Below are 27,611 nucleotides of genomic sequence, written 5' to 3' on the forward strand. Positions count from 1 at the left end.
TAGACAACTATTATGCTGGCTGAATAACACTGCAGACGGCATATATATTTCATGAGGCTCACCTAGAACGACCATCGGTGATCATTTTCACCCGTCGTAGGGCTTGTTGCTGTTGCATTCCTAGAATTGCGTTCGGATCTACTCTGGGGCCAACGATGTGGTGCATCTCCATACACTGCCTTCAAAATGGAAGAATAACACGGAGGTCTACTTCTGCGTTCGTCTTATTTATTTTCATGCCACACTTACTTCAGCGGTGCTGTGGTGATAACTCTTGCGTGAGTCAAAAAAAGCAACGATTCCTCTGCACATATCAGTAATGTGTCTGCGCCCAATGGTTGCCCGCACGGCACACACGGTTAAACTGGCTCTATGTGGGAGGAGCCCGTCCATTGCTCTCACAAAAATAAAAATAGACTGCTGCAAGAGACCGAGCACATGGTGCTTTTGTGTTTAATAACATTCTCGTGTCCTTTACCCACGTGACCCGTCTTGGCAATTTTTAGCGTTGTCTTTTTCTGGGATTTTTGAGCATACTTAAATATTTTCCCCGCATTGCTACTCGTGCTGATGTTTATTTTTAAAAATAAAAGCTTGTAGTGCTTTAACAGTGTAACGTTTAGAGTCTACGGGTAATCAAGATTAGCATTTGCAGCACAACAAGCAAACGGGGGCATAGGAAAGAAAAGAGCAGTACAGGAATGCTCGCGTACTGTTGTTTCCTCTCCTGCGCTCCTCTGTGTTTGTTGCGCTATGAATCTTAACATTGTGATGCCTTGTCCTTCGTTCCTAGTTGTTTTTTAAAATGTTGCAGAAGGACAAATGCGGATCCTGCAGCGTGTGTTTCTTGAGGCTCCAGCCACAAATATGGAAGGTAAGTTTGAACGCTTATTCAGCAGGGATGGTTTAGACATTTGCATTTTTGAGTGGAGCGCCTTTTAACAGAGCTGTATGCACAGTGCTTATTTAGGCGTGCACTGCCCCCCGCCTTCCTCCCGAATGGTTGTTCCAATGCGCAGAAAGAGTTCCGCTATGGTGTTCAACCGTATATAGTAAAAGCATCAAAAAAATTGAACGGCCGAGAGGGGGGTTCTATGGGGTGACCATCACGGCGCCGTTAAACTACTTATTTCCCCCCCCATACTTCTTGTTTAACCTCGAAGGTTGCAATGGGAGAAGGATTGCAACATTCGTGGCCTCAGTAAAGATATTCATAAACAACCGACCATGCGACAATGACCTGAAGCGCCAAGCCCCTGTTCCGGACCTCGATAGCTTGCAGCAAATGAGAGACATGACCTCTGTATGGCAGCGAGTGAAGTGACACGTAGCCCGGAAGCCTAAACTATGGTTCGATTGCCTAACTACGATACGCGAGTAGGACCGTCAGGACCGAGAGGAAAAAAAGAGCGGCAAACAGGAAGTGGCAACAACAACACCGCTACGCAGACAGCAGCTGTTCCGATGAAACGGTTGGCGGCCCACCAGACAGGCTTACCATCAGCGGCACCGCATTCGGTTCACGAGGTCACGAATCTCGCGTGATGGCTATTGGACGTAGATCGGGGGATGCTGAAGGGGCTTAACCTACGTCGGTGCATGTGGTACGAGGAGCTGCTGGCGGCATCTGGTTGATTGATTGCGGTGGAGGCGGATATTCGTCGAGGCCTGCCGCATCTCTGCTTGACAGAACTATCACGTAGTCTGAGGAGCAATCGCCTATTCGTTCCTTGCGAACGTGAAGGAAAGCGGCTACGAGAAGGCAAAAGAAAAAAAAAAGATGGTTCTGAAGGAACGACACCGAAAACACTTTGCTCTCTTCCCGACAGTGAACGTGCCAAGAGCCTGCAGCTTGTCGGTGCATAGCAGTCAACACATAGAGAAAGAAACAGACAATACCAGATTTACCTGGGATCTCTTTATAATTAGTTAAACCAATTACCGATGGACTAGAAACTGCCAAGGCCACACTATAAGGTATGCTTTGCTGGCGCTAAGTCATACTGAAAGGGTGTAGAAAAGAAGCGAAAATATTATTATAATATATTTGCTCATTATTTTTCTGCTTTTTTGCGCAGCATCTGAGCAATCAGAATTAAAATTATGACATCGTGACGTTTCATTTGAGAGCAATATTACTGCCCCTGTTGCATATAGACAGTGTTTCACCAGATTGATTGTCTATTAAAAAAAGTTTACGGCGGACTACCGCGCACTGTTCCTTTTGAGAATGCAACGGACTTCGGAATGAAAATTCATCAGAGGATCATCGGGACGAGCCTACCATCTGCAAGCCCCCAAGTGTTTAAAATAAACAACAAAATATATGATTACGGTTTATTGGAGGTTAACACCCCAAAGAGACTCAGCCTATGCGGGATGTCGCGGGGAATCGCGCCGAAAATTTCGACCGCCTGAGGTTTTTTAACGTGCACTGGCATCGCGCAGTACACGGGCATTTAGCATTTCGCCACCAACGAAATGTGACCGCCACAGCCGGGATCGAACCCGCGTCTTTCGGGTCATAGCCGAGAACCTAACCACTGATCCACCGCGGCGTCTCAAGAAATTATACGTTAAATTCATATTCACTTCATTCTGCAGCGGGTAAAGTCCTGTTTTTGTCTTCTACGTCTGTCGGTACCAGCGTTTTGTCATCTTCACCGGAAATCTCCTGCGCAGTCTCAGGATTGTTGGCTGAAATCGATGGCACGGCAAGTATCTTCAGGCGTCAGTTTCTTCTATAAATCGCACACTGACGAGCTCCGTACCTGGACAGAGCCACCCTCTGTTTGTTATGATCCCAATGTAGGCTCCAGGTTGGAAGACGCGCAACTGCCTAGTGCCAGTGTTTTTAGGATGTAAACATTGTGCAGTGCTTCCAGAGCGGTAACCGTTTTATACTTAAACAAAATGACTACCCCTCTTGCGTTGAACACACAACCTAGGAAAGGACAGTACTGCACACCGGCGATTGTGGCTGACCAATTGACTGATTGATTGATTGATTGAATGAATGAATGAATGAATGAATGAATGATTGATTGATTGATTGATTGATTGATTGATTGATTGATTGATTGATTGATTGATTGATTGATTGATTGATTGGACTTTATTTTTTCTAGGATGGAATCACTCGAGTGTTCCTCGAAGTCAAAGTAAAACGTAGTAAAAAGATAGATTACACGGGAATTCGGACTTGGCATAGCGGAAAAACCTTGAAAACTATTGATCAAAGGCCAGCCTTGGAAATCTGTTGCCATAATATTGACCAACTCATTCCGCAGAAGCTTGCACAGTTGTTACGAAGAAAAAAAAAGTTTAACCATTCGTTTGACCTTTTGCCGCGCAAGGTTAGTTGCAGTGCATTCGAACATTATCGGCCGCGTGCAGTTGGTGAACCAATGAGGCATTCAGATTGCGTAAAAAAACGCGGACACGCACCCCTTAATCACAAAATCGAAATGCGCCTAAGGGCCGATAAGCTGCGAAACCGCTATTTTGCCCTGGCAATCCTCTATCGAGTCGAAGTTCGTTGCTGTCAAGCGGCCCTCCCTAGGCCCGATATCGGTGTACACGACAGCTGTCCACAGTAAGCCGAAACAGCCGCGGAATGCCGGTCCCGAAGAGCGCTCCAGGACCTCAAGCACATTCGCACTGCAGCCACCATTTGTTTCTAACACGCAGTTAAACATCAAGCTCCTGACAGTTCACCATTCATCCAGTCTCTCTCTAACGAGTACTGCGATCGTAGTTAATTCTTACAAAGTTTATTGTAATTGCTTCAACCAGAAGGAAGACAACCTGGAATCCCCGACAGAAATCCAAACACGTTGTGCCGCTTGGTGTGCAGGATTTTCGCAGCAAAGCAATATAAGTGACGCGAACTGTTGGAGCGAGCGGAAGCAGGCACTTGACAGAATAGAAATGCGTCACCGGGAGCTCACTGTCGACGCTGCTAAACAGGAGGTGGCGATATTTCTTACCCGATTCCCCAGGATTCAGTTCTAGCTCAGATTTTTACCCCTACTTTCTGTCACACTACGCGAGACAACGAAAACACACACTGCAAACGATACTTGTTGACAGGCGCGGTGCGATCGCTGCGCCCACATGGAGCGCTTCACGGTACAAGCGGCGGGGCTTAGCGACTGAAGGGCGAAGCCTTCTTTTCATCTCACTGCAGGCCAGCCTGTCAGGCGAGCCTCTCAGACAAGCACTCACTGCGCAACTTTTGACAGGAGTCACGGCCGCGTTGCCGAGCTGCTATCTGGCTCCCGAATGTCTCATTCTTTCGTTGTTGTTGTTTTGCGGACACGCAGAGGCAAGATTCGGAAGTACGGCGATGAGATGGACTGCCTGCCAATTTTTCTGCGCTCCTGTTGTGCTGTTATGAAGTACATTCCTGGGCTTTTCTGTTTAATAATTTCTCGATACTGACGGAAACATATCGCAGGCAACGTCTGTCACTGCAGTGGCGCCCAGTGCTTCGGAAAGCAGCAATGACGGCAGTAATTCGGCAGGGAGCAAAGATGCCGAAAAGTGCCCCCAGATTCAGATATGAGGCCGTCGTGTGTTATTCCACTCAGAGGGGCGAAAGTGAAGTGCAGAATTATTTGTGAGGGAGAAGGCTTTATGTGCGTCAAATTTGGAATGGGCAGGAAATTTACGACGAGTGATGAGAAATGTTAATTCAGCGGTGATCTCTAGGAAATTTTCGACATCACGAAGTTTCCTAGGTTACGGTCAGGGTAGCTATGCCAAAATGTCGGTCTGTTTGTTGAAAGGTGCCTGACCGCTTGAATTCACGTTGCCAGTTTGTTTTTCAGCCATATAACAGAGCATCTGCATAGAAAAAAATGCATTGTGGGCTTACTGAAACACGCCGGCATGCATATATATATATATATATATATATAGCAAAGCTCTAGCAAAGCTCGCATGCGTTCAGCGCTTCTAGTTACACACTACTGTCCTGCCATCTCTTCTCTTTATTGACTTCTTGCTACAACCCTCCTCCTTGAACTGCGCAACTGCCGCATTTTTAGTGCGCCGCATGGCAATGAGTGAAGGACAAAGCGTACTTGGCTTTTAACAAGGTACTTGATCAGTTTTTTTCCTGGTTCCTCATGTGTTTCACTGGCGCCTTGATGCCCCGTGGTTGAGGTTTGCAGCGCAAATAACGCATGAATTTTCATTTTGTTTCTTTTTTTGTTGCCATTGCTTTTTATTATGACTCCTCTGGAGAATGGAAAGTTGCACCACACGCTTTCCCAACAGAGCAAGCAATCAATAACACGACTGTTACGTGGCCCGCAACTCGTTTGTGACAACGACCGTGACAACGGTCCTCAACTTGGCATCCAGTTACTTACGTCAATGTGCTACACAAGGCAGCTTAGTGTCACGTTGGCTTTTTCTAACTCCGCACGTTGCCATGTCGAGGGCCGCTTTATAAGCACATGCAGCTACCCACCGCTTAAAAAGAACTATGTGCACATTCTTGTGTCATAAAATAAAGAACTCGTTTCTGCAGTGAGCTGACATCTATTGAGTAGTCAATATTACTTGTGTAGAGCCACCAAGAACCACAATGGACCCGTTTCCTCCGACAAGAGTGAAGTAAATCTTGCGCATGAACTTACCGATGAAAAAAAAAAAAAAGATGTAAACGACGCTTTCGTACTACATATATGGCAGGTAAGTGGGAACGTTGAGCGCTCTGTAGCGCTCTGGAAGCCACAAATGACAGGGAAACCCTCGGAGGCAAAGATCAGCAACTTTGGAAAACAAGTGTTTCAGGAACCCTTTGAAACATCGATTAAATACGTCTAGGCCGAAAGGTAGCAGTAATAGCATAGAGAAGGTATCCATGTTTTCCAGGTGAATGAATCAAAGTACCCTGCCAAGACACTTAAACATCCAATCTCCCCCCCCCCCCCCCCCCGCCAAAAAAAAAAAACTGTCCTTTCTGGAAAATACAGAGAGCAACATCCAGTCGGCTTCGGCGCAAAGCTTGCGATCTTCGAGTTTATTCAGCGCCGCGTACCAGGGAAAAAATAACAAAAACGAAGCATAGAAGAAAACCCTTGATGTCAAATGCACTCCCAACTGACGCTGTCGGGATTAAACGTCTTTAACTAACCGAACAAGACTCTCAGCCATCCAACGCAGAGAAATCTTCCTTTTTTCTTTGTTGCATGAAAAAATAACTCCGGCGGTTCACACGAGACTGCACTTATCTTGCGCAGACCAGGTTCCCTCCTATCAAAACTCAAGAAAACAAATTCATGCGTCAGGACGCCGCATACATGTCACACTGCTCAGGAAAGAAGGAGCGGGCCGTAGTGACATGCCAGTCTGCGGCGCGTCTCTTCCGGGTACTGAGCCGCCACTCCTGCATAAAAAGGCCATGCGACAATCGAGAGTTTTTAAAAGCCAAGCTACAACACTATGCAGTGCGACCCGCCATGGTGGCTGAATGACTTTGCGCTCAGCTGCTGAACCCAGGGTAGCCGAATCAAACCCCAGCTGTGGTGCCTGGGTTTTGATGGAGACGAAATGAAAAAAAAATAAGCCTAAAAAAAACTCCAGGTTGTTGATACTATCCCCGAAACCTTCTCTCAGAAGGCCCTTCCAGAACCCTTCTCTACTGCGTCTCTCATAACAAAGGGACTGATGCGGGTAGTCAAACCCCACATACCACTCTTGCGGAGTGTTTTACATGATCCACGATCTTTTAGGAGCTCGGCTGGAACACTTTGCAAAGGAGCGCAGCCCGGTGACGTCAAAGAAAGTAATAATCGAGAGTATGTTGCTGACTGCAGAAGCAACAGTTCGCAGGCCATTGGAAAAACATCTCGATAGAATGAGGTCATGTTTCAGGAGCCCTGAAAGCGTTCCAAAATAGTATCTATGAACGATAAGTAAAAAGTAAAGTAACTGATACATGAGGATAGAGCGTATGCACTCAGCCAAGATCTGTGTCATCTGAGGCCGGCCAGGCAGTAAATTGAGAACCGCGCAGTTGAAAAAAATATATACAATTTTCGAAAGCGTCTTGAAGGAAATGCTTAAGGGTCCCCGCAGGTGCATGGTCTATCGGCACAAACAACAAAGACATTTGAAAATTAAACCGCTTGAGAGGCCAAGCTAGTAAAAACGAAAAACCCAGAAACAAGTACGTGGACGAACACGGATCTGTAACACCAGACTCTAAGGGGCGAAATTTGGGATCAACCTTTCTTGTATGCTCTATTGACACCGCCACACAGACGTCGCGAAAGCAACGTTGCTATTTCAGCTCTCAAGCAAGGAAGCATTTGGAAAACCTACGAGCCACGTGCTAAACAAAAAACTTTGATGGATGCAACCACGAGCAAGGCCTTGCAGCTCTCGAACTATCCATATTTCTGCCCGATGCATCGCATGCAAGACCTGTAATTTCCCTTAAAGCCCGCTGTTCCGAATATAATGCCAAAGCTTTTCTTTCATAGCTTACGTCCCCGAACTGTATTGGCTTGCTACCGGCGAGACTTAACCTGAATATTTTAGGGCTTCAAAATGTAATGCATGCACGAAAATTCGCACAACCGCTGAGTCAAGTTAAACGACCTTCGGGCACTCTTTTTACTAGAAAATAAAAAAGTCTGGAACGTTAGTAACGCATTGCGGTGTGAGAGTATGCAGGCATGTGCACTTTCAATATTGCTCTGCTGAGGGGCTTTAAAAATGGGAAACTAAGAAAGTGCGTAAAGGTTGGCTGCCTTCGCCTAACAAAACATTCAATAAGTATTGATCTGGTGAGCTCTTAGTTCATGATCAGCCGCGCTGTGGCCTGAAACATGACTTTATGCCGGAAAGAAGTGCGTTAACAATATTGACTCGCTGCTATTTCTTTATTTATTTGTATTGAATGTACTTGCTTCCATAAGGCTCCATTTTCTATATTTATTCTACGGATGGAAGCGTTATTCAGATGATGAGAGACTGTTACAACATACATCGCCTGCGGGCGAGATTTCTTACCCAATATTTGTTTTAAATATAAGATTGTGGCAATTTTTTAAGACCCGAAGTTGCGTTAGAGCTTGAGCGCATGCTGTTGAGGAGGGATTCGCATCAGTTTTGACTTCCTGGAGTTCTTCAAGGAGATCTGAAAAAAGATCAGGGTGGAAAGGTATTTCTATGCGTCGAATTGAGGGTGTCGCAGCTGGGGTACATTCGCTGACCTTGCGAGATGACAGAGAGCGCTTTATTAACAAAGTCACTGTGCACGGTGGATGTGACTTTGCTTTCAGAATATCTTTCTTTGAACACGAATTAAATATCGTAACCCGTATGCGATATTTGTTCGCAAATACCATTCGGTCCACTGCGCCATGAAAGTCAAAATCGTGGATCCTCTACAGCAATAGTTGGCCTCTGAGAGGAATCATGTGCAGGACAAAGCACTTGTTTCGCCTAAGCTTCACTTTGAATCACGCCCATGTCCATATGTGTCAGCTTCAAATGAAACGCGAAGGAGAAGACCGAAGAAGCCTGCTCCGAACAAAACGTCAAGGTTTCGCCTCTCAGAACCTCCTTCCTCCTTCTTTGCGGAGATGCTTGCGGTTCAAGAGGCACTTCACTCTGTGGCCGCCGTTCCCATGCTACCCACGGCCCGCATTGTCAATCGCACCGACCCCTTCAAGTCACACGCCTACTACGACGAGTCAGTCGCACCCCAGAACTCTGCCAAGATATCCATCGTCTAGCGGCACGCATCCTGCAACAAATCTGTATTGAGTGGGTCCTGCGTGACCTCCTGAGCGCACAAAGCCGCGCATATTCTGCGACCCGCCTTTCGACCCCAACCTCGTCTTTGCCTCGAGTCCTCACTCTGGATGACACCACACTCCTTTTAACAAGAAAGGAACACCTCTGGCGCCGCACACGTGCTCTAATCCCTCCGTGTGCGGTAACCCTCCCCCGTGGTCTTACCCGTGCAGAGGAGGTTGCGTTTCGGAGGATACAGGTCGGGGTTGCCCTAACTCTAGCTGTGACACGCAAGTGGCCGCATTTCAAAGGTTTATATCCCCGCCCCGGGTGTCCAGTCTGCAAGAACAGAGACTGTGAGGCGGATATCCACCACCTGTCGTGGGATTGCCCGGCGCTGAAGCCGACGAGAATTCGGCACCTGGCGTCAGTGGGACTCTCATCGGACAATCCGTATTCATATATTGCATGGACACAGGGTCCATATTATCGTTCACTTCTTGATTTCATCAGATCAGCTCTACTATTTTCATTTATTTAAGCATCTTACTCATCTCTCACTTCATAGTTTTTATGCCCTGAGGCAATTAATCGCTTCAAAAGAAATAATAATAACCGAAGCGGAACAGCAAGACCAGAAGATATTAGTTGGCAGCGACTAACTACTAAGAACACCTTAATTTCATTTTGATGGCGCACAGTCAACTTCTTCGAACTGTTAATGAACACCACCTGTATGTCTTGTCCAGCAGCTAATGTTTTTTTTTATTCTTCTATTCGCGCCACAGCTATACTATTCGCGTTTCATTTGGCCCTAATATTTCCGCCGCAGTCGCACAGTGGTTACGGTACTCGGCTGCTGACTCGAAAGACACGGTTGAATCTCGGTCGCATTTTGATGCAGGCGAAATTCTAGAGGCCCGTGTACTGTGCGATGTCAGTGCACGTTAAAGAACCCCAGGTGGTAGAAATTATCCGCAGCCCTCCACTACGGCGTCCCTCATAGCCCGAGTTCCTTTGGGGCGTAAACCCCAGGAAACGAGGAAACTAATAGCACAGTAAGACAAGGAAACAAGATAAGTTATTATTAAACGATTCCTGCAAAAACAAAAAAGACAACTCACAAAACGCATACATTTTTAGGTAAAAAAGGAAAGAAACGTCGGCCCTTGCGTGAGCACAGCTGTGGGCCGTCTTAATTAATGGGAAATTTTATTATAACAGGTGCGTATAACCGATTGTAGGGCTCACATCTTCTCATTTCTCTTTTCTTTTTTTGCGTTTCCTTCTTCGCGATGTTTTTTTCTACATCGTTTTCTTTTCCACCTATGCAAGTGCGTGTGTAGATTCGTCCTCACTGTGCTTGTTGGGCATGTTTTCATAGTCATTTCCTTTATGAAATTCATGAAAAGGCTTGCGTGAATCTAAGTGACGATCAGATGAAATAAGCACTACGTTTTGTCTCCTTCATTTTTTTACATCGCATGCTAATTTGGTATCTGCGCTCGCATCTAATTATTATCTTCGTCGTCATCACCTTCTAGGCGAGCTATGCTGCCGGACAAAGACCTCTACCATCATTATCCGATCATCCGTGTGCTTCCCAGCCATGTGTTTCCGTACTTCGCTGGGCTCTACCGAGGAGCGAATTCGTCAAGTCGCCCTTTCAGGAACCATGTACGCCCCATATAAAATCATCGGTCAACTTTCTGCCGTTATGCGCTAGATAACACGTATTCCAAAAAAGCTCGTCATGTGTCTTCCGCTTAGTACTTCGGAAAGAGACCTGTGTACGGAGATAGGAAACGTCAAAGCGATCGACTCAGCAGGAGCAAAGCAGCACAGAAAAAAAGTACGAAAAAGTCGAGATAAAAGCTGATGGAGCGCGAACAAGGAACGAACATGGCGCCGAGGAAAAGATTGCGCGTCGTCGCACCTATATGTATGTAGGGACGCGTGAGTGCTGCGCCGCCCGCTTCCGAGAGAGATTTTGACGGATTGCTCGCGCGCCCGTTTCATCCATCTTATCGAAATCAGCAGAGCGACTACCGGGACCCGAGTGGCCCGGACGCATCCTTCTACTGGGCCGTTTGTGTGCTTCTGGACTTATCGCCGCTAGACGGGACCCCGGGTCGTCTGGCGCTTTCATCTCACGGAGTGCTGCCGAGACTGGCGCTACGCTTTTGACTGCCTGACTTCTCGCTGGCTGCCAACGGCGGGGGGCAGAACTGCCGGCTGAATCAGACGGCGACGCGCACCGTCGAGTAACGCGAGCATGAAAAAAAAAGGCTCTTTGACACTCGACATCATCATCATCGCCGTCGTCATCATCACCGACCTAGTGACACGCGCTGCAGTACAAAAGCACACTCTCATTGATCTGCAATTAGCCTTCTACTTTGCTAGCTAGAGCCACCCCTTAGAAAGTTTTTTAGACAGTCTATAGACTGTCCATAAACTTCTGTCTGCAAAGTCTCTTGACTCTCTATAGACAAACCCAGAAGCACAGTATATAGGCAATACAATTCCTATAGACAATCTATAGACAATTTATAGACTTGTGGCCATACACTTTTAGCAAACTTTTGTTTATGGACAGTCTATAGACTATGAATAGACAAAAAGAAATATCTATAAAAAGGCAACACAGTATATAAGAAATCTACAGACTGTCTATAGACTATTTTTATAAGGGACCTATCGTCGCCACTTTACATACCAAAAACCTAAGGGAGAAAGGGAAACGGCGGGCACCGGGGGGTGGGTTCGAGTGGTAGCACGGCTGGGGGGTTCAAGTGCCTCGCGCTACATCGTCACTCGGTGCGGGCACTAGAGGCGTAAAACAAAATGATGTAGTGTTGCACGCGTGGCACTTAGTACAGGATGTCAGCGTTCAGTGGTCAAAGCTGTGGCGGCATCGCTTCAGGGCTGGTCGAGCTTCTCCTGCATTTGTATAAGTCTTCGGAGGTTGAGGCTTCCACGTGAAGAGTCCATTTACAATCGCGTTGATAAAAGAATTCGCGTGTGACGATAATATGTTGACACCCGTTGCAAAAAAAAAAAAAATGTGCCGGCTTGCTATAGCTTCAGCTGCATTGCTGCGGCGTACAGCAGCTTAGTTAAAACCGAGGAATCTCGTTACGTGCGTCTACATGTGTGCTCCAAGTGCGCAAAATGCCCTCTAGGTGCGTAAACACACCTCGAGGTAGAGTACATTTTACCGATGTGGAAGTGGCTTCCCCGAACATACATGAGTGACGGTAGTATGTTTTCTGCTGTGCTTGCTTTTAGCACTGCTTATTATTTTCTTTTTGAAGCATCAAAGCTCATGACGGAGGTCCGATGACTACTTAATTATGTCGTGCGATTGTGAAAGCGCCAGTAATATACTTTGTGAACTGGGCATTTCTGATCCTTAAACCTTTCGAGCTTCCAGTACTCTTCGACACTGCCTATATATGGCGAGGTTTCCGTACTACACCAGTCAGAGTACGGTTAGCCAACCGGGAGAGTTATTGCTTCGTTCATAAGCCTGCATGGCATCATTCACACGAATTGAGTAAACCAAAGGAAAGCCTCAGTGCCCACAATGATCATTAGAAATATTCTGCGCTATCGTGAGAAATGAAAGAAATGGAAGCATGGACTTATAATCTCTAAGGAAATCCTACGAATACTTCTGAAAATATGCGCAGAAGATCTTTTTAATCTACCTTCTTATCCAAGGAAAGCTTTACGGCTGGCAGAATAAATAAATCTTGAGTAAATGACAAAAATGAATCTAGAATACAGGTACAGCATGGAGAAAATATAATGCGGCTCCATTCTTTGTACCTGAACAAAATAAAAAATACTTCCAGGTTGAGGCGAAGAGCCCCGACAACCCGCTGCATCACTGGTTTTATTATTTCGCCGCTTTCTGCGTAATGGAAGGAACGAGCGGTCGCAGGCAACGGCGTTTTGTAGCCCCCCCCCCCCCCCCCTTGAAAAAATAAAAGGGTTTAAAGTAAAGAAAGAGAGAAGTACAAGCAATGAATGGGCAGGAAGCTGAATTGAAAAGTATACGACATTCTGTAACGGTTCAACGAAGAGAGAAAAAAACACCTGTGCCAAATTGGGTGCCCACAGCATACCGGGGCTGCCGACAAATTTTGGGCTCCGCACGGGCAACATTCGTAGTTAGCGGTTGCCGCATACCCATACCACGGTAAGGGGGAACACCCAATACAGCACGAAGCGTGGTCGTATACGAAAATACTCCGAGTAGTGAGAGCGGAAGGAATATAAGAATAAAGAAAAAAAAAGCCATTCGGAAGCCGAGGCAACCAGTAAAAAAAAAGGAGAAAAGCAAGAAAGAAAAAGTGAGACAGAAAGAACTAGTAATGAATCAATATAGCGGGTGGAACGCCGGCCTAAGTGAGTCACGGATCCCCGGTGAGGCTTTTGTTTAGACTGCTGCCGTTGTGCCTAACACAACCCACGGAGCCTCATTCCCAGACGGGGAGCGCCGTAAACAGCTTCAGCCGGGAGGCTTGATCGCTCGTCGGGGCCAATAACGCGCAACCGGTGGAAAGAGGCTTACTCGCAACGACCATGCCTCGGTCGGAGAAGGCGCGCATTGCCTGCCGCTCGCCGTATATACAGGACGCGGCAATGATGGAGCAAGCGACGTATGCTCTGCCCCGACCAATAACAGTGCAGCCGCCAATCGACAGCGTTAGCTAATCGGAGGCCGAGGTCACAGAGGCCTTTTTTCTTTGCTTGTAAAGCAAGCCTACGATCGACCCGCGCCTTGGCTGCCGCCTAATACGCTGTTGTGATTGGCCAGACCACGTCCTGTGGACAGTCGTGAGCTGTTCTGCGCAAATGCAACTAGTTTACGAACTACGTTAAGAATCACGTGGCGCCACCTATCGGTTCCTCGACGCTGAACGGTTTTCCTTACACAGCACCAGAGCAGGAACATAGAGAACTGTTGCTCCTTCGTGCGCTGGTCTCTTGTTCGCTCCGTGCAGGAGCAAGTAAGTATTCTTTGGTCTCTTTGCTGCTGAAAAGAAAAGAAAAACGCTGCAAGCAAAAAGAAAACTGTGCTCCGCCGCCGCATGCTATATTGGTTGTAGACCGTTCCTGGTAAGAAAAGGGGCCTGGTTCTTCGTTCTGTGTTACGGCTGCTCTTGTCTAAGGCCGCGGCGCCAGAGACCAATCTGTCGTCGCGGGAACTCAGTGCCGTTATTCTATTCAAAGACGCGCCGCCGCACGTAACTTATGCTCGCGGGGGGAAGTTTGTATACAACGAGTTGCCCCCTTGCCCTCGGTTCCCATCTCGCAGGCAATTTTCGAACGAGCTTCCCGTCTCGGTTGCGCGTATTACGGCCGCCGATAGTTGCAAGGTCAAGTGCACGTCGTGCCAGTGAACTGTTTTGGGATGCTAAATATTGAAGGTAATTCACGTATATTTGGTCTAGAATGGCTTCTGGCGGCGGCGTTACTCAATGAGAATGGTTTTTATTCACTTTTTTATGCTTAAGTATTACCTGTTTACAACTAAGCACTGAGACGTAGTGCAACATTTGGTGCCCAATAATATTACTGCCGTAGTTCCGCATCAATACCCGCCGCGGTGGCTCAGTGGTTAGAGCGCTCGGCTACTGATCCGGAGTTCCCGGGTTCGAGCCCGACCGCGGTGGCTGGGTTTTTATGGAGGCGAAACGCTAAGGCGCCTGTGTGCTGTGCGATGTCAGTGCACGTTAAAGATCCTCAGGTGGTGGAAATTATTCTGGAGCCCTCCACTACGGCACATCTTACTTCTTTTCTTCTTGCACTCCCTCCTTTATCCCTTCCCTTACAGCGCGGTTCAGGTGTCCAACGATATATGAAACAGATACTGCGCCTATTCCTTTCCTCCCAAAAAACAATTATTATTATACTCTTAATTCTAGTTTCTTTTTCAGCGCCCCTCCACCGCCCCCGTTTTATTACCCTCCGCAATGGCAAGGTAGCCAACTGGGCATATCTTGGATCACTTCCCTACCTCTTCTCCTTAGTTATGCCTTTCTTTCTAACTGAGACCCACTAGAGCCTCCATTACTCAATGCGCCTTCTTTAGCCGGTGCTCGTGCCAATTACCTAAGCAGCTGCAGATGCCGCCCACATTGCTTGCCCTTTGAATCTATGTAAATGTCGACCACGTCTAAGAAATATAAAAACACATTGCCTCATAACGTTACGTAGAGTTTCTGTCTGCATGTTTTCAAGGCAACAGCAAAAAAGCATTGTAGACTAAGGAGAGCAGCCTGCATGTCATTGTCTAGTTTCAAGCAATGTGAATTCTCTGGCATACAGGGAGACAGAAGTGGTGCTGGCACACATATTGCCTTTCGCCTTGATAAAAAAAAAGGCTTCCGATAGTTCCCGAGCTAATCTATCTTTACTCCTCGTCAGAATTTTGATTTTGTCAAGTCGTGGCTCACAGTTCCGACCGTGTACATACTTGCAAGAGCGGCAATAGGTGGGTAGATTCATGCATTAGTCTGATGCGTTTACCAACATTCTTTCATGTTCCCTGGCACGCTCATTAACACAACACCCAGTTTGGCCAACATATAAATTTGCGAGAAGAAAGGAGGAACTCATAGACCACACCCGTGGCACACCAAACGAAGGGCTTAGCGTGTTTTTCCCCCACAGCCGACAGTTGTACGGCCACTACTGCTGACCTTAGCGCACATCTTGGCCAATTTACATAGCGCCGACAACACCATCGGGACACCGTAGTTGTTGTCTACCCTTTTTAGATTGTAGGACGCCTTATAAATGTACGGCATCGCCATTGGTTTGGCTTTTTTGACTCTTTCTGGTCTCCGTGTCTTCTTTGGTCTTCCCTTGAATTTCTGTAGCAGTGCATCGGCCACAGCTGTTAACACGTGGCCAAGGAACCCTGCTTTACACAATCTGGCTACCTCGCCTCGAAAGCTGCATCGCGTCATGTGAGGCCATGCCTTGACCAGCGAGGATTCTAGAGAAAGGATGGCGATAGCAATCTTAACAGTTGTAGTCAGCGCCCATTGTGTCATGTCTTTCTTTGTATTTGTCTAAACATGAAGCGCTGTTTAACTGCGAGAAAATAATATCTTTGGAGTAGTTTTCGAAACAAATAAGCAGCTGATATTCACCCGAGAATGTCCGAGTGCATCGCCTTTCGAAAATCAAAAGGTATTTCTTGTTTCATAAACGTGCATTTCACATTCGCAACACCATCCTCTGCTCCTGCTAATAGAACGAAACTTATAAAAAGAGTACAAAAAGCAAGCACGAAAGCTTGAGTGGGTCCTCTCACCAGTGAGGCTCATGTCAAAGGACTCGGCGTGAATCTTGGCCAGGTCCTGGACCGTCCTCCAGGTAAGCGTGAGCAGCTGGTTCTGCGAGAGGTCCACGGACACCAGGTTGGGCGCACCCCGGAACATGTGCGCGGGCAGCACGCGAAGCCGGTTGTACGACATGTAGAGCACTGTCAGCTGCGGCAGACCCTCGAAGGCGAGCGCGTCCACCTCGGACAGGGCGTTGTACTTTAGGTCCAGTTCCGCCAGCTGAGGCATGCCGCTGAAGACGCGGGCCTCCAGCCGAGTCAGCTTGTTGCGGAACAGGTCGAGACGCGTGACGTGGGAAAGGCCGCGGAAGCTCTGCTCCGTGAGCTTCTCGATGGAGTTGTCACTGAGCTCCAGCTCCTTGAGGGCACCCAGCTCCTCGAAAGCACCATCGTCGATGACCTCCAACTGGTTGCGCTCCAGAAACAGATGAGTCAGCAATGGCAGATTCTTCAGTGATCCGACTCGAAGCCTCCTCAACCTGTTGTCTCCGAGCTCGAGTTTCTTGAGGCGTGGCAAGTCCGCGATTGCTTCAGTGTCTAGGCTCGTTATCTCGTTAGAGTCTAAAGACAAGAGGGCCAGTCGCGTGAGGTTGTGGAAGGAGCGGGGCTTGAGGTCTCCGAGCTCAGCCTGGGATATCTTCAGCCGCTCAATCTGTGGCGTGTAACGTAGTGCGCTTGTCGGAACGAAATCAAGCTTATATTCGTTACCGAACGCAGTGAACGCTACAAATACTACGCTAGGTTGTCGCTCGAATGACTGAAAGACAATGTGGTCGGATGGAAGCTTGCGTCCCACGTAGCAGGTAACGTCTATCACTTCATCTTTCGTGGCGCTGGAGTCACAGCGGCAGTACATAGGCTGGCCTACGAGATTGCAGAGTTCAGGAACCGCGTCATCTGAGCCAGCTGGATGCGTCGCCGTGATGACCAAGACCGCGCCCAGAAGTAAAACTTTATAAGACCTGCGTAAAATTAAGAGGCAAGAGTACACCAGTGAACGAATTACTTTGTGCAAAGTCATTGAATCTATCGAAATATTAATAACAGTAATTCTAATCACTATAAGCTTAATAATCATTACAAGACTTAACAGGTCGTCATCTTTAAGATTGAAGTAACTTTCAAACTCTTCCGTTTTTTCTTGCCTTGCGAAATTTAATTCAGTTATTATCCGCAAACGCTCTTATCTTATACCAGCAATGTACGATGCATATCTCCTTGTAGACGTTTTGCAGGGCACGCGAGATCTTAGAACACTGCGTTGGCAACACCCGCGTTTATAACATCACTGACAATAATATAAAAAAGGGGGCTTCCATGAAAGCACGAAAAGAACATAATGCACCAAGTTAGCATAAAGGGCATTGCCGTGCCAATGTTTTTGGTTGTCACAGCCTTGGCGTTTCGCTTTGCTAACGGCCAACAGGGTACACGAAACCGCGAAAGGAGGTCACAAAACGCGAAAGAAGCCATCCGCCTGCACGCTTTGTTTTGGTTCCTACGGCGAATAGCTGTTTCATGAAACACTCCCGGCCGAAAAGCGTGCACAGAGCAAATCTGGCTTATACAGAAATTTGCGATCAATATATATCTTTAGTAAGAACACGCGTTACTACCGATTATGTGTGCTTGGTCTAAAAAGGCAGCTCTGCATGACGCGAAAAGACCACAGAGATTGGCCGATTTAGAAGCTGAATAGCTCAGTCGCAGGGTAAGCAAGTCCACCATTTCAGGCTGGTTCAGCGTCTGTAATTTAAGTGCTGGCACTCAAGTCCGTACTGAGCGATTTTGCCGATTTTTGTGTGAAACCTGCTTAACCTTAAAACAACATTAATGGGCCAACTAAGTGGCCCCTTTTGGTGGCAGGTGGACCACCTAGGTAGCGTGACCTTGTGACGTCATCACAAGCTGCCCACGGGATTGCGAGCTTTGTAGCTATTTCCGAATTCGTAGGGCACGTTCAGAAGCAACTACTTTAGTAGTTTGTTGACAGCTAGTTCTTATCGTGTTCCTTTTTCTGTAACTTTACCAAGAAGAAAAGTCAGTGAATTTTTCTTAGAAAAGCGGGAAACTGATATCGCAGTTGCCTCCTGAAGTGCAGCGCCCTCATCCATGTGCGTGCATTCACATTATGGAGCCCATATGTGGTCTGTCGCCAACTGACAGGCCGGCTCCCAAAGCCGGCCCCGGGTGTCCACATCGGCAACGTCGTTCTTAAGATGGAAAGCTTACACGGTCGCATCTTAACGACTTCCCACAGCCTTTTCAGGCACGGACATGCGAGCTCGGCCATATCCACAAGTAGCGCGCGCTCGACTAGGCTGGGCCGCTTAGCCCAGCCAACTCCAGCTAGGAACTCGATTACTCAGATATGTACGCTGTGAACCCTATGAGTCAAAACTTTAATTGCGCATGAATCAGACATCCGTCTCGTCGCCTTCAACGCCCTTTCGGGCGTCTGTGCCCGCCGCAAATAAGGGGCTCTCGCTTGCTTACGAAAAGACTGTGAGAATCTTTCGTTGAACATACACAAGAGAGCACAGTAATCTAGATACAAAAATGCCAGATCATGTCCTTCCTTTTTATGTTTTGCTTTAATGTACAAAGACCTTCCTGAAAACCCCAGAGAAAGGAACTACGTTAGAGGTATTCTGCTTCAAAAACTTAATCAGGTGTTCCTGTAAAGCGCTCAACAACTTTTCGAGTAATTTTAAAGCTCTGGACTGAGCAACTAAAGAATTTGATTATTTTCACTATCGAATATTTTATTACTCTTCAAGTGGAGGGACAAAGCAGAAGACTTAAACCACAGACACCAAAACCACGAACCACTAATCATTCAACTTTTTTCACGCCCATTCCACGTAATTCATAAATAAATGAATAAACGAAAACAAAAAGAAAAATTAACAATGGCTGCAACTAACTAAAAAAGAAAATTTCAGAAGGTCAAACGATATCAAGGTGTTTAGCCCTCATTTTAATTTATTCAATTGTTTCAAATTATTTATTTATTGGTGCGCGATATAAAAAAATACACTCGCATTGCATGGCTCCATACAGTGTACTGATTTCTTTTTATCCATGAGCTATGCGTTGGCCTTCGTTTTTTTTCTTGAAGCCATGATTCAATATACGGGACACTCCGATTTTTGTTTTTTAATTTTAAAATGGGCGGTTCTGGATAGGGGTTTTCAGTGAACCATAAACACAAACGCGGCGCTCTGCAGTGCAGTGAAGCTGTAGTGAACTCTCTAAACCAACGCTGGTGCTTTCAGCAAACGCGCGGGAAACCACCAAAAGAAGGACAAAACAATCGATTCCAGAGGCGCCGTTTTGGCGGCGGGGATAAAAAAAAAAGAGGGGGTGGAAATCCGGTGCTGTTTCGAGCGGAAATTGTCTCTAGCGCCCCAATAAGAATGGCGCTACAAGAGAAGCGAGACGTTGCGATGGCGGCTGGATCGCTATGGGGCGAACACGTTGCGGACAGGGTGCGCGGTTAAACCCGGCCGTGCTTTCATAGTTTACTTTCTTTGTGATTATTAGACTCCTGTTTATGAACCCTAAAAGAAACCAATATGGACTCCCGGTGCGCTTAAAGGATTAGATCCGTTCGAAGTATACAGGTTTTTAGCGCGAAAGCACTACTTCACGAGGTCTAACCGGCTCATCGAGTTTGTGCGAAGCTTGACCGTGAGGGTGACCTTGGGCAAACCGTAAAGAAACAAATTAAATATTACCGCGACTGGGATTCGAACCCTCGGCGGCGCGAACCCTCGCTGTCCACTGCATGACAGCACCACACTATCAGCGCTTTATTTGTTTTTTTTTAACATGCTATTTATTGCGCTGATGCAATATTTTATGTACATCCGCTATCTACAAACAATAAAGCGGTGGCAAATCAACACAAATAAGCAACGAAGCCTGAGAAAAGCGTAAATTAGGAGTGTATAGCTGTTACATCAACGTACGCTGCAGCCGATGATGGCTCGTGTTAAACTGCAACACACACTCGCGCTGTGCATTGCGCATTCTCGTCTTCATCAACTAATCAACTAATACTACTATCGACCTAATAAACACGCTCTCGCTCCGTGCATTGCACATCGTCGTCTTCATCAGCTAACAGAACTATCGATCTAATATCGTCGTCAGACGTTCCGGGGAACCAAAAATGCAATACCATGAGCCAACCAGACTAAACACATGCTTTCTCATGTCTACTTGCTTTAGCTACGTTAAAACCTTACCGTTGTTTTTTTTTTGTTTTTCGCGTTAATCACTTCATATTGACCTTGAAGATATGTTCCGTAAAACCTTTAGTGACGTATTATGCGAGGAGCTCATGGTATCGAGACACGGCCAATCGTGATGGTGCGAAGCGAACACAATTGCTTGAAGCCTTCGTTCCCACATGTGATTGGTGGCGTTCCTACAAATTTCCCCTGCAAACAATACAGCCTTTGAAAGGTACGAGCGGTGGTGGTGTGTTAATTACTAAACGAAACGAGGTTTCACACTGTCTTGTGTAAGTGAGCTAACTTCACCATGGTATCCCAGAAGGTATTTTTGGTTTCTTATTACTGTGCAAGCAGTTCGGAGCTGGCAAGGCTAGAAGGAGTTCGAAACACAAGAGATGCATAAGATGCTCGGGGAGAGGGTTTGAAACAAAAAAACTACGAACGTAGCTGGACTGCCAAATGGGCCAATCAGATACAGATGCAGCTCATTACGAACGAGATGGGATAATCTATGCTCTCGGCACACGCTTAAGGACATTACGTCGCCGCAAGAGTCCCGAAACACGGAGAAAGAATAGCAGCCGAAAAGTAAAAATGGACCTTAAATGAGGAATGCTGCAAAATAGAAAAATTCCTCGTTTTTAATCAATTTTATCAAAAGGATAGAAAACATGGCACAGCAGTACCACTGCTATCCAGCTCACTGTAAGTGAAGCTCTTTGCCAGGGAACTGAGACAGACGCGGGACCCACGGAAACCTCTCGGCGCCAACGAAAGAGGAGCTGCAAGGGCAATCTACAAAGCGAAACGAGGACTCCAAAATAATGTTTGCGAATGGAAGAGGTTTGTGCCGTTCCGTTCCAGGCGCCGAACCGCTGGCTACGGAGCGTCTTCTTTTATGCTCGTCTTCTCCTCCGCTCTAGAGGAACTGGGCCTCATGAACTGGCTTTGTTCCAAGAAACGGTTACGGCCGGATTCATTGAGCGCGGAGGAAGTGTGCGCCGACTCACCATCTTCTGGCGCAATAACACTGCGCGCATGCGACAGCCCTGCGCGCTACGAACGCGCAGAAAGGACCCGAAATGGAGCAGTTTCCGGAGCCGAAAGACCCTGGCCAGAGAATGCAGCCTGCAGTTAATTACACGTTTCTCCACGCCGCGCTATTTATAGCGCACTTTAAAACCGGAAGCGTATATTAAAAAATAGATAGGCGCGCGATAATGGGTTCTGAAGGGCGCATGGAGAGGTTCCGTGAAGGCTCGGCTTCTCTCAGTATAATGCAGTCTCTAGATTTTTAGAAGGAATAGAGAATTTTGAAACTGAGAAATAAAGGACCATTTTCCCGAAGCGTTCGTTCGCAAAACCTCTTTTGCGCAAGTGGGGCTCAAGATTGGTTAGAGTCTTTCTTGTTGGCAGTCGGGGTTCGGTATAGATACGGTGCAGAGTATGTCTGCCCAGCTTTCATGTGGTTCCTGATTAAATAGCGTCTTTATACGAGCGAATCCTGTGGAGTATGCGGCAAATATTTGTTGTTTAGTTTATTTTTAGTGCTTCAGCCTTTAGAATTGGCTCCGAGAGGAATGAGGTAGATATGCAATCTGCTGCAACAAAAAACGAAATTATGGAAGCCGAATCAACCATGTAGAAACATTTTATCATTAACTGGCTCACAAGCACAGCATTACCGTGACACTTAACGAGATCATAACGTTGTTTCCCGTAATGCAATTTATACAAATAACTGCACGTTAAAAGAAATAGTTTGATTCTGAATTGTTTTCAGAGTCACAGCGGAGGGATGATGGCTAACGAAAGCCGCAGTGGTTAGCAACTAAAATCAATTACGCAAGAGCAGCTTTGTCAGTCACGACAATGGATTCTTGTTACACATGTAACACATTTATATGCACCTCATTAATCGCTCCATGGTCCCCAGATAGTTGTGCGGTGACTGCGGGAGAGTCATTGTTTCATAGCCTCTAACATGCAGCTATGCAAACAGTATTAGTAAAATAAAGTATCATGTGTTTTTTACTAGTAGTATGAATAAAACTGCTCTGATAATGATTTGATGATGAATGTTAATATAGTCTCTGCGGTAAGCTTTGTCGCTTTCTTGAGCGCTTGACAGCGTTCACTCCGTACTAACTTTCTAACAGTGTGCAGATCCATCCAGATGGGAAAGCAAAATTTTTCTGGACCTCCGCGCAGATTTTTTTGTGAGCACTACTTCGTGAAAAAAGAAACAAAAAAAAACGGATCATGTGAGCTTTCTTCACAACCACATGCACTATTTAGGCTCAGTTCATGGGATAATTCGGGAGATAATTCTTAGTGATTAGTGAAGAAATGAGCGACCATCGGGTTGTCAGGCATTCTCGTATTAGTGATTATCTCATTCAATATATAATTCATTTACCAAGTCATTAGTTATTTGACCAATTATTAATTGTTTCACTGTTTAATTGATTTCTTGATTGCTAACCTTGTTTTCTTAGTTCTCAACTGATGATTGATTGATTGATTGATTGATTGATTGATTGATTGATTGATTGCAATTTTCATAAACGCTTACTGTACCTATTAGGTTATTTCATAATCATAATGTTTTCACAGTTCTATTTATATGGCTACAATCTTCAGGTTGCTTCCCATTTTGAAACGGCGAAGCGAAATTTCTTCGCTCAAAATCATAAAGGATTCTTCAGAGTGGTCATGAAGTGCACTGTTCTGTAAAGAAAATAGCATCTTTCGGGCTACTCTATGTATTTATCTGCAATTAAACTGCCTTAAACATGAGAGATTACCGGCGACTTTGGTTATCTCCCGACAGTTTTGAATACCACAACACAAGGACAGCTGAACGAACACTTGTATCGCAGAAACTGTTCAAGCTATTTGTTATTTCTACGCACAACAGTCCACGGGGAATAAATTCCATATTGAAATTATTTAGGGATGAGAGCCCAACTTCTGTCATACCGGAGTGTTATGCTTAAACTCTACAATGCAGAATTTCTGTTTTATTTTCTTTCGTATTTATAGTTCTTTCTTTCCTATTTGTCACCATGTCGTAAATAGTGTGCAATGAGCGCCTTTACCTATGCATTACCTGAGCCTTGACTGCTTTTTTGTGCCACACTACAGAACATACTCGCCTAATATCCCCGTTGTCGGGAAGCATCCTAAAGTTGACGACTTGGTCGTAAACGCCTTTTCCCACATTCACTCCTCTCTTCGGTGCAGCACATGGCAAAGATCTCGATTTCATCTCACGAGATCTCCCTTACAAAATTTTTTGACGGTCTATAGACTGTCTATGGACTTCTGCCTATAAAGTTTATAGACTCTCTAAAGGCAAATTGTAGAGAACAGTCTATGGACAATAAAAATCCTATAGAACATCTATAGACAATGTGTAGATTTATGGCAATAAACTTTTAGTAGACTTTTATCTATAGACAGTCTATAGATTATGAATAGGCAAAAATAAATATGTAAAGGAAGGCAATGGAGGCTATAAGAAGTATATAGACAATCTATAGACCATTCTTGTAAGGGCTGGGCCATCCCTGCTGACGCTGTCCTGGCCTGGCGCCCCCGCCTTTGCGCAGGGCTTACTCAGAAACAAAGAAAGGGCGAGTTTGCTTCACGGGAGTGTTCGATACGACTCATGTAATATTGTGAAACATTCTTACAGAGAAGCTCAAGGGTTAGCGAAATGTCTCCGTTAAAAATTCATTGTGGCCTTATCATTTAAAAAAATGCTGAAGATCACTCCCTTTGCAGAAATCAGCAGAACTATTTCAGACATCGTGCAAGGCATACGTAGTTGCTAAACTGCCTGATTAAGTGACCGGAAAACTGCGACGTGCACAGCTTCGACGCGAACGAGCGGCGCAAAATGTCTGATTATTATTGTTATTTATTTCTTAATTTCCCGCTTCAGTTGAAGCTTGGTTTCTTCTAACCATCAGAGCTGGTGTGAAGACTTTCTTCCCTAAATCTAAGCATGAAATTCAACACTTTTCTTCCGTGCCTTCGACGGAAGATGACGTTTCTTTCATTATGCTTAACAGCTCCTTACGTACGCCCTATACGAAATGAGATACGACTGTAATGTTCTGCCCCTGCTTATCTCTATCCGTTTTCTGCTCCTCTTCCTGTACCCTGTCAATGGTTTCTGGCTACTTGCTTTCTTTCTGTGCGTGCATGCAAAGGGCGATGCTTTCACCACAGCGGAAAAGGCCATTCCTTGACTTTGAGATAAAAAGCGGATGAGCTATAGTGTGCTGCCATTATCCGACTTGGGACGGCAGTTTTTTTCGTATCAAAGATGGGACGGTGCGTGGGACGATAAAAACGCGGCCAGTGATCATAATATCCTGGTCTTTTCGGAACAGATCACGATCGACCATCTCAGCGCACGCCAGTGACATATGGTATACCACCCTTTCGGCAAACGCACCAGAAAATTTTCTGTTGTCACAACAGACACTTCTAAAGCTTTTTGGCTTTGAAGCTGTAGTAACAACAGAAATTTTTGTAGTAACTAGAGAATTTTTTGTACTCTTGTGTTGTCCCTTGTCATAGCTTCTAAACGGCAGAAAAATATAGCGCAGTATTACAGAAAGATACTTCATTACCGCAGAAAAATCTATCGTTACAACAGAACGACAGAATATTCCGTCGTGTTTTGAGCAAGATTTTGTTCTTTTTTGTGTTTTTTTCGACTGGGCAGACACATCATACCCGGATGAAAATGCGCTGGTATTACCACGGACGGGCCTGAAGTCGACGATGCTATGCATGCGGATTTCAGTTAAGTCGGCAGCTCGTTGCTCGGAATAATTTTATGCCACACACGAGACCTGAGAAAAAGCGGCAGTTCGTTTGTGCTCGACGCTCCTAATGCTGCCCGTGGTAGATTGAAGGGTATTTCTTGTGCAGGAGCCCTGGCTGGCCTCCTGGCCATGTAGGATTTGCGCGAGGTGCACAAAAATAAAGATCTGCTTGTGTCTCGAGGACAGTTTTCCAGTCCTTTTAACACATCTTCTCGCGGTAGTCCAGTTTATGTTGAATTAAATAAAGAAATACATAATTCTTAATTTATAAGAAATTTAAATGAGGCCACAAAAGTTACGTAAGTACCAGAGCGATTAGCTGCGCATGTTTTGCGGTCAGAATGAGAGACAGCAACAAGCACACGAAGACATAGACGCTAGAGACGAGTACAGGACACACCAAAGCTGGTACCAGTAGGACAAGACAATGAATGTGTATATACAGTTCTGCTCCTGTATTAATAGTTATGTTGTAAGTATAATGGATGTGTCCCAGCTTTACTCTTTCATCGCGTCTGTGCCTTTCTTCGCTAGTTCATAAGCCTCAAATATAGGTTTGGGTTTATAGGTGGTTAACGTCCCAAAGCGATTCAGGCTATGAAGGAGGCCTAGTGAAAGGCTCCAGAAATATCGACCACCTGGGGTTCTTTAACGTGCACTGACATTGCACAGTACACGCGCCTCTAGAATTTCGCCTCCATCAAAACTCGACCGCCGCGGCGGGAGCGTCAAATATACATACAATCATCACTGCAGTGGGCACTCGGCAGTACTACTGACAAAAATGGTCATATATTTAATATAAATGAAAATTGTAAAAAGAAGAAGATACCAGAAAATATAATAAATCCCTTTCGTGTTCGTTTGCGAAAATTAAGCAAACGTTTGAGCGTGCACTCTGTGCTTGGAAAGATGTGAGGCATATGGTAATTATTACGGCAATAAAGTGATTGGCACGAAGCCATTAATACCGTATTTCCAAGCATAACAAGAGCCCAATTTTTTTTTCGTTGAAATCTCTAAGCATTGGTGCATACGTTCATTATGCGAACTAAAGTACTCGTTCAAAAATTCTAACCGATTGAAAGGGTACAAAACGTCGGCTGCTGGAATAAATGCTTCAACCAGTACGAATCACCTCCACATAAAAGCAAAACGCACTCTTCAGCGTGGTTGGTGCATTCAGAAACGTAATCAACAACTTTTTTCTTAAATCTGCAAGTAGAACTAGTGTAGCGCCCTATCATGTTCTCCAAATAGAGCGCAGTTAAAGTTAACTCTAACACAACCCACAGCGTTTCAGCGCCAAGCGCGACTTCAAGATAAAAAATACGCTCTAATTTGAATAATTTGAGAATAACAGAAGTGTCGGCCCTCACCACGACTCCCGTCGTATCCTATGCTAACTTTCTAAAAGAGCGCAGGTTCAGAACACATGTTTTGGAACTAATGTTTTCCGCCTCCTCTTGAACAAGATAATAGGCATCTCGTCAAGAAAATTATTCTTGTTTGAAATAACTACCAAAAAAATAGCAGCGTTTTCTCCTTCTGAACATTAAAAATTATTTTCATTTGGTCGAAAGTTCATACAGTTTTTAACCACGTCGCGGTAAAAAATCAAGATTACAGTTATTCAGTTCCGTTTTCCACACAAACTCATAAAAGCTCACTTACATGGCAGGCAAGTTGTGCAGTGAAGTCTCCGCAAAACTTTGCCAGGAGGACAGCTTTTGGAGAACTACGGATCGAAGTTAACAAAACGGCAACACATCTAACACGGGGCCGAGGAATCCGGGAGCGCCAATGCGACACCCCTGACGCCGCTTCCAAGTATCCGACAGAGACGACGAGAGTGAACGATGGGAGCAGCGTCCGGCATGCCACTCTGCAGCCGCACAGGAAAGAAACCAGGGTCCCTCACGAGGTCGTACCGTGACACTGGACAGGCTAGCTCGGGGACGCCGAGACACTCGCAAAGGTAAGCAGATTCTCGTCAGTCGCGGCCGGGGTCCGAAGAGAGCAGGAGAGGGAACGGAACATTAAAGCACTCAGCACGCCGGGGGGGATCACGCGCTTTCAGTAGAGCAGGCAATGCTTCCCCCGCTACGTCCACGCCGTCCGCTCGAAAAGCGACTGCACGCCGTCGGAGTCCGCGCGCCGATAAGAAGCTCTGTTGAACGCGGCGGGGCGCTTCGGAGCTTTGGCGTGGTTGGCAGCGCGAGGTGAGAGAGGAGAAGAGAGGAGGATGCGCGAGGAGAAGGTGATGCGCGCGCGGAGGTTGCGGTGCGGGACGCCCATTGCCGCTCGGGCGGGAGTGTGAGGGTGCGCTATAGAAGGAAGAGAAGGTAGGAGGAAAGGGTTGCTCCCTGTGCTCCCGGAATCTCGTCAGCCCCAGTG

General features: G+C 46.1%; 1 protein-coding gene across 1 annotated transcript in view; it reads right to left on the reverse strand.

Annotated features, from left to right (window-relative positions):
- The window catches only part of LOC144136789 (uncharacterized), a 39,197-nt gene extending 11,810 nt beyond the window's left edge, over window positions 1-27,387 (reverse strand). The window contains exons 1-2 of the mRNA XM_077669416.1: window positions 26,889-27,387; window positions 16,097-17,088 (exon numbers count right to left, since the gene is read on the reverse strand). Coding sequence (XP_077525542.1) covers window positions 16,097-17,088; window positions 26,889-26,890 — 994 coding nt within the window. The 5' untranslated portion in view covers window positions 26,891-27,387. The remainder of the gene's footprint in view (window positions 1-16,096; window positions 17,089-26,888) is intronic.
- Between the last annotated feature and the right edge of the window lie 224 nt (window positions 27,388-27,611).

Source organism: Amblyomma americanum, chromosome 6 (genome assembly GCF_052857255.1).
Source record: "Amblyomma americanum isolate KBUSLIRL-KWMA chromosome 6, ASM5285725v1, whole genome shotgun sequence".
Classification (NCBI taxonomy): domain Eukaryota; kingdom Metazoa; phylum Arthropoda; class Arachnida; order Ixodida; family Ixodidae; genus Amblyomma; species Amblyomma americanum.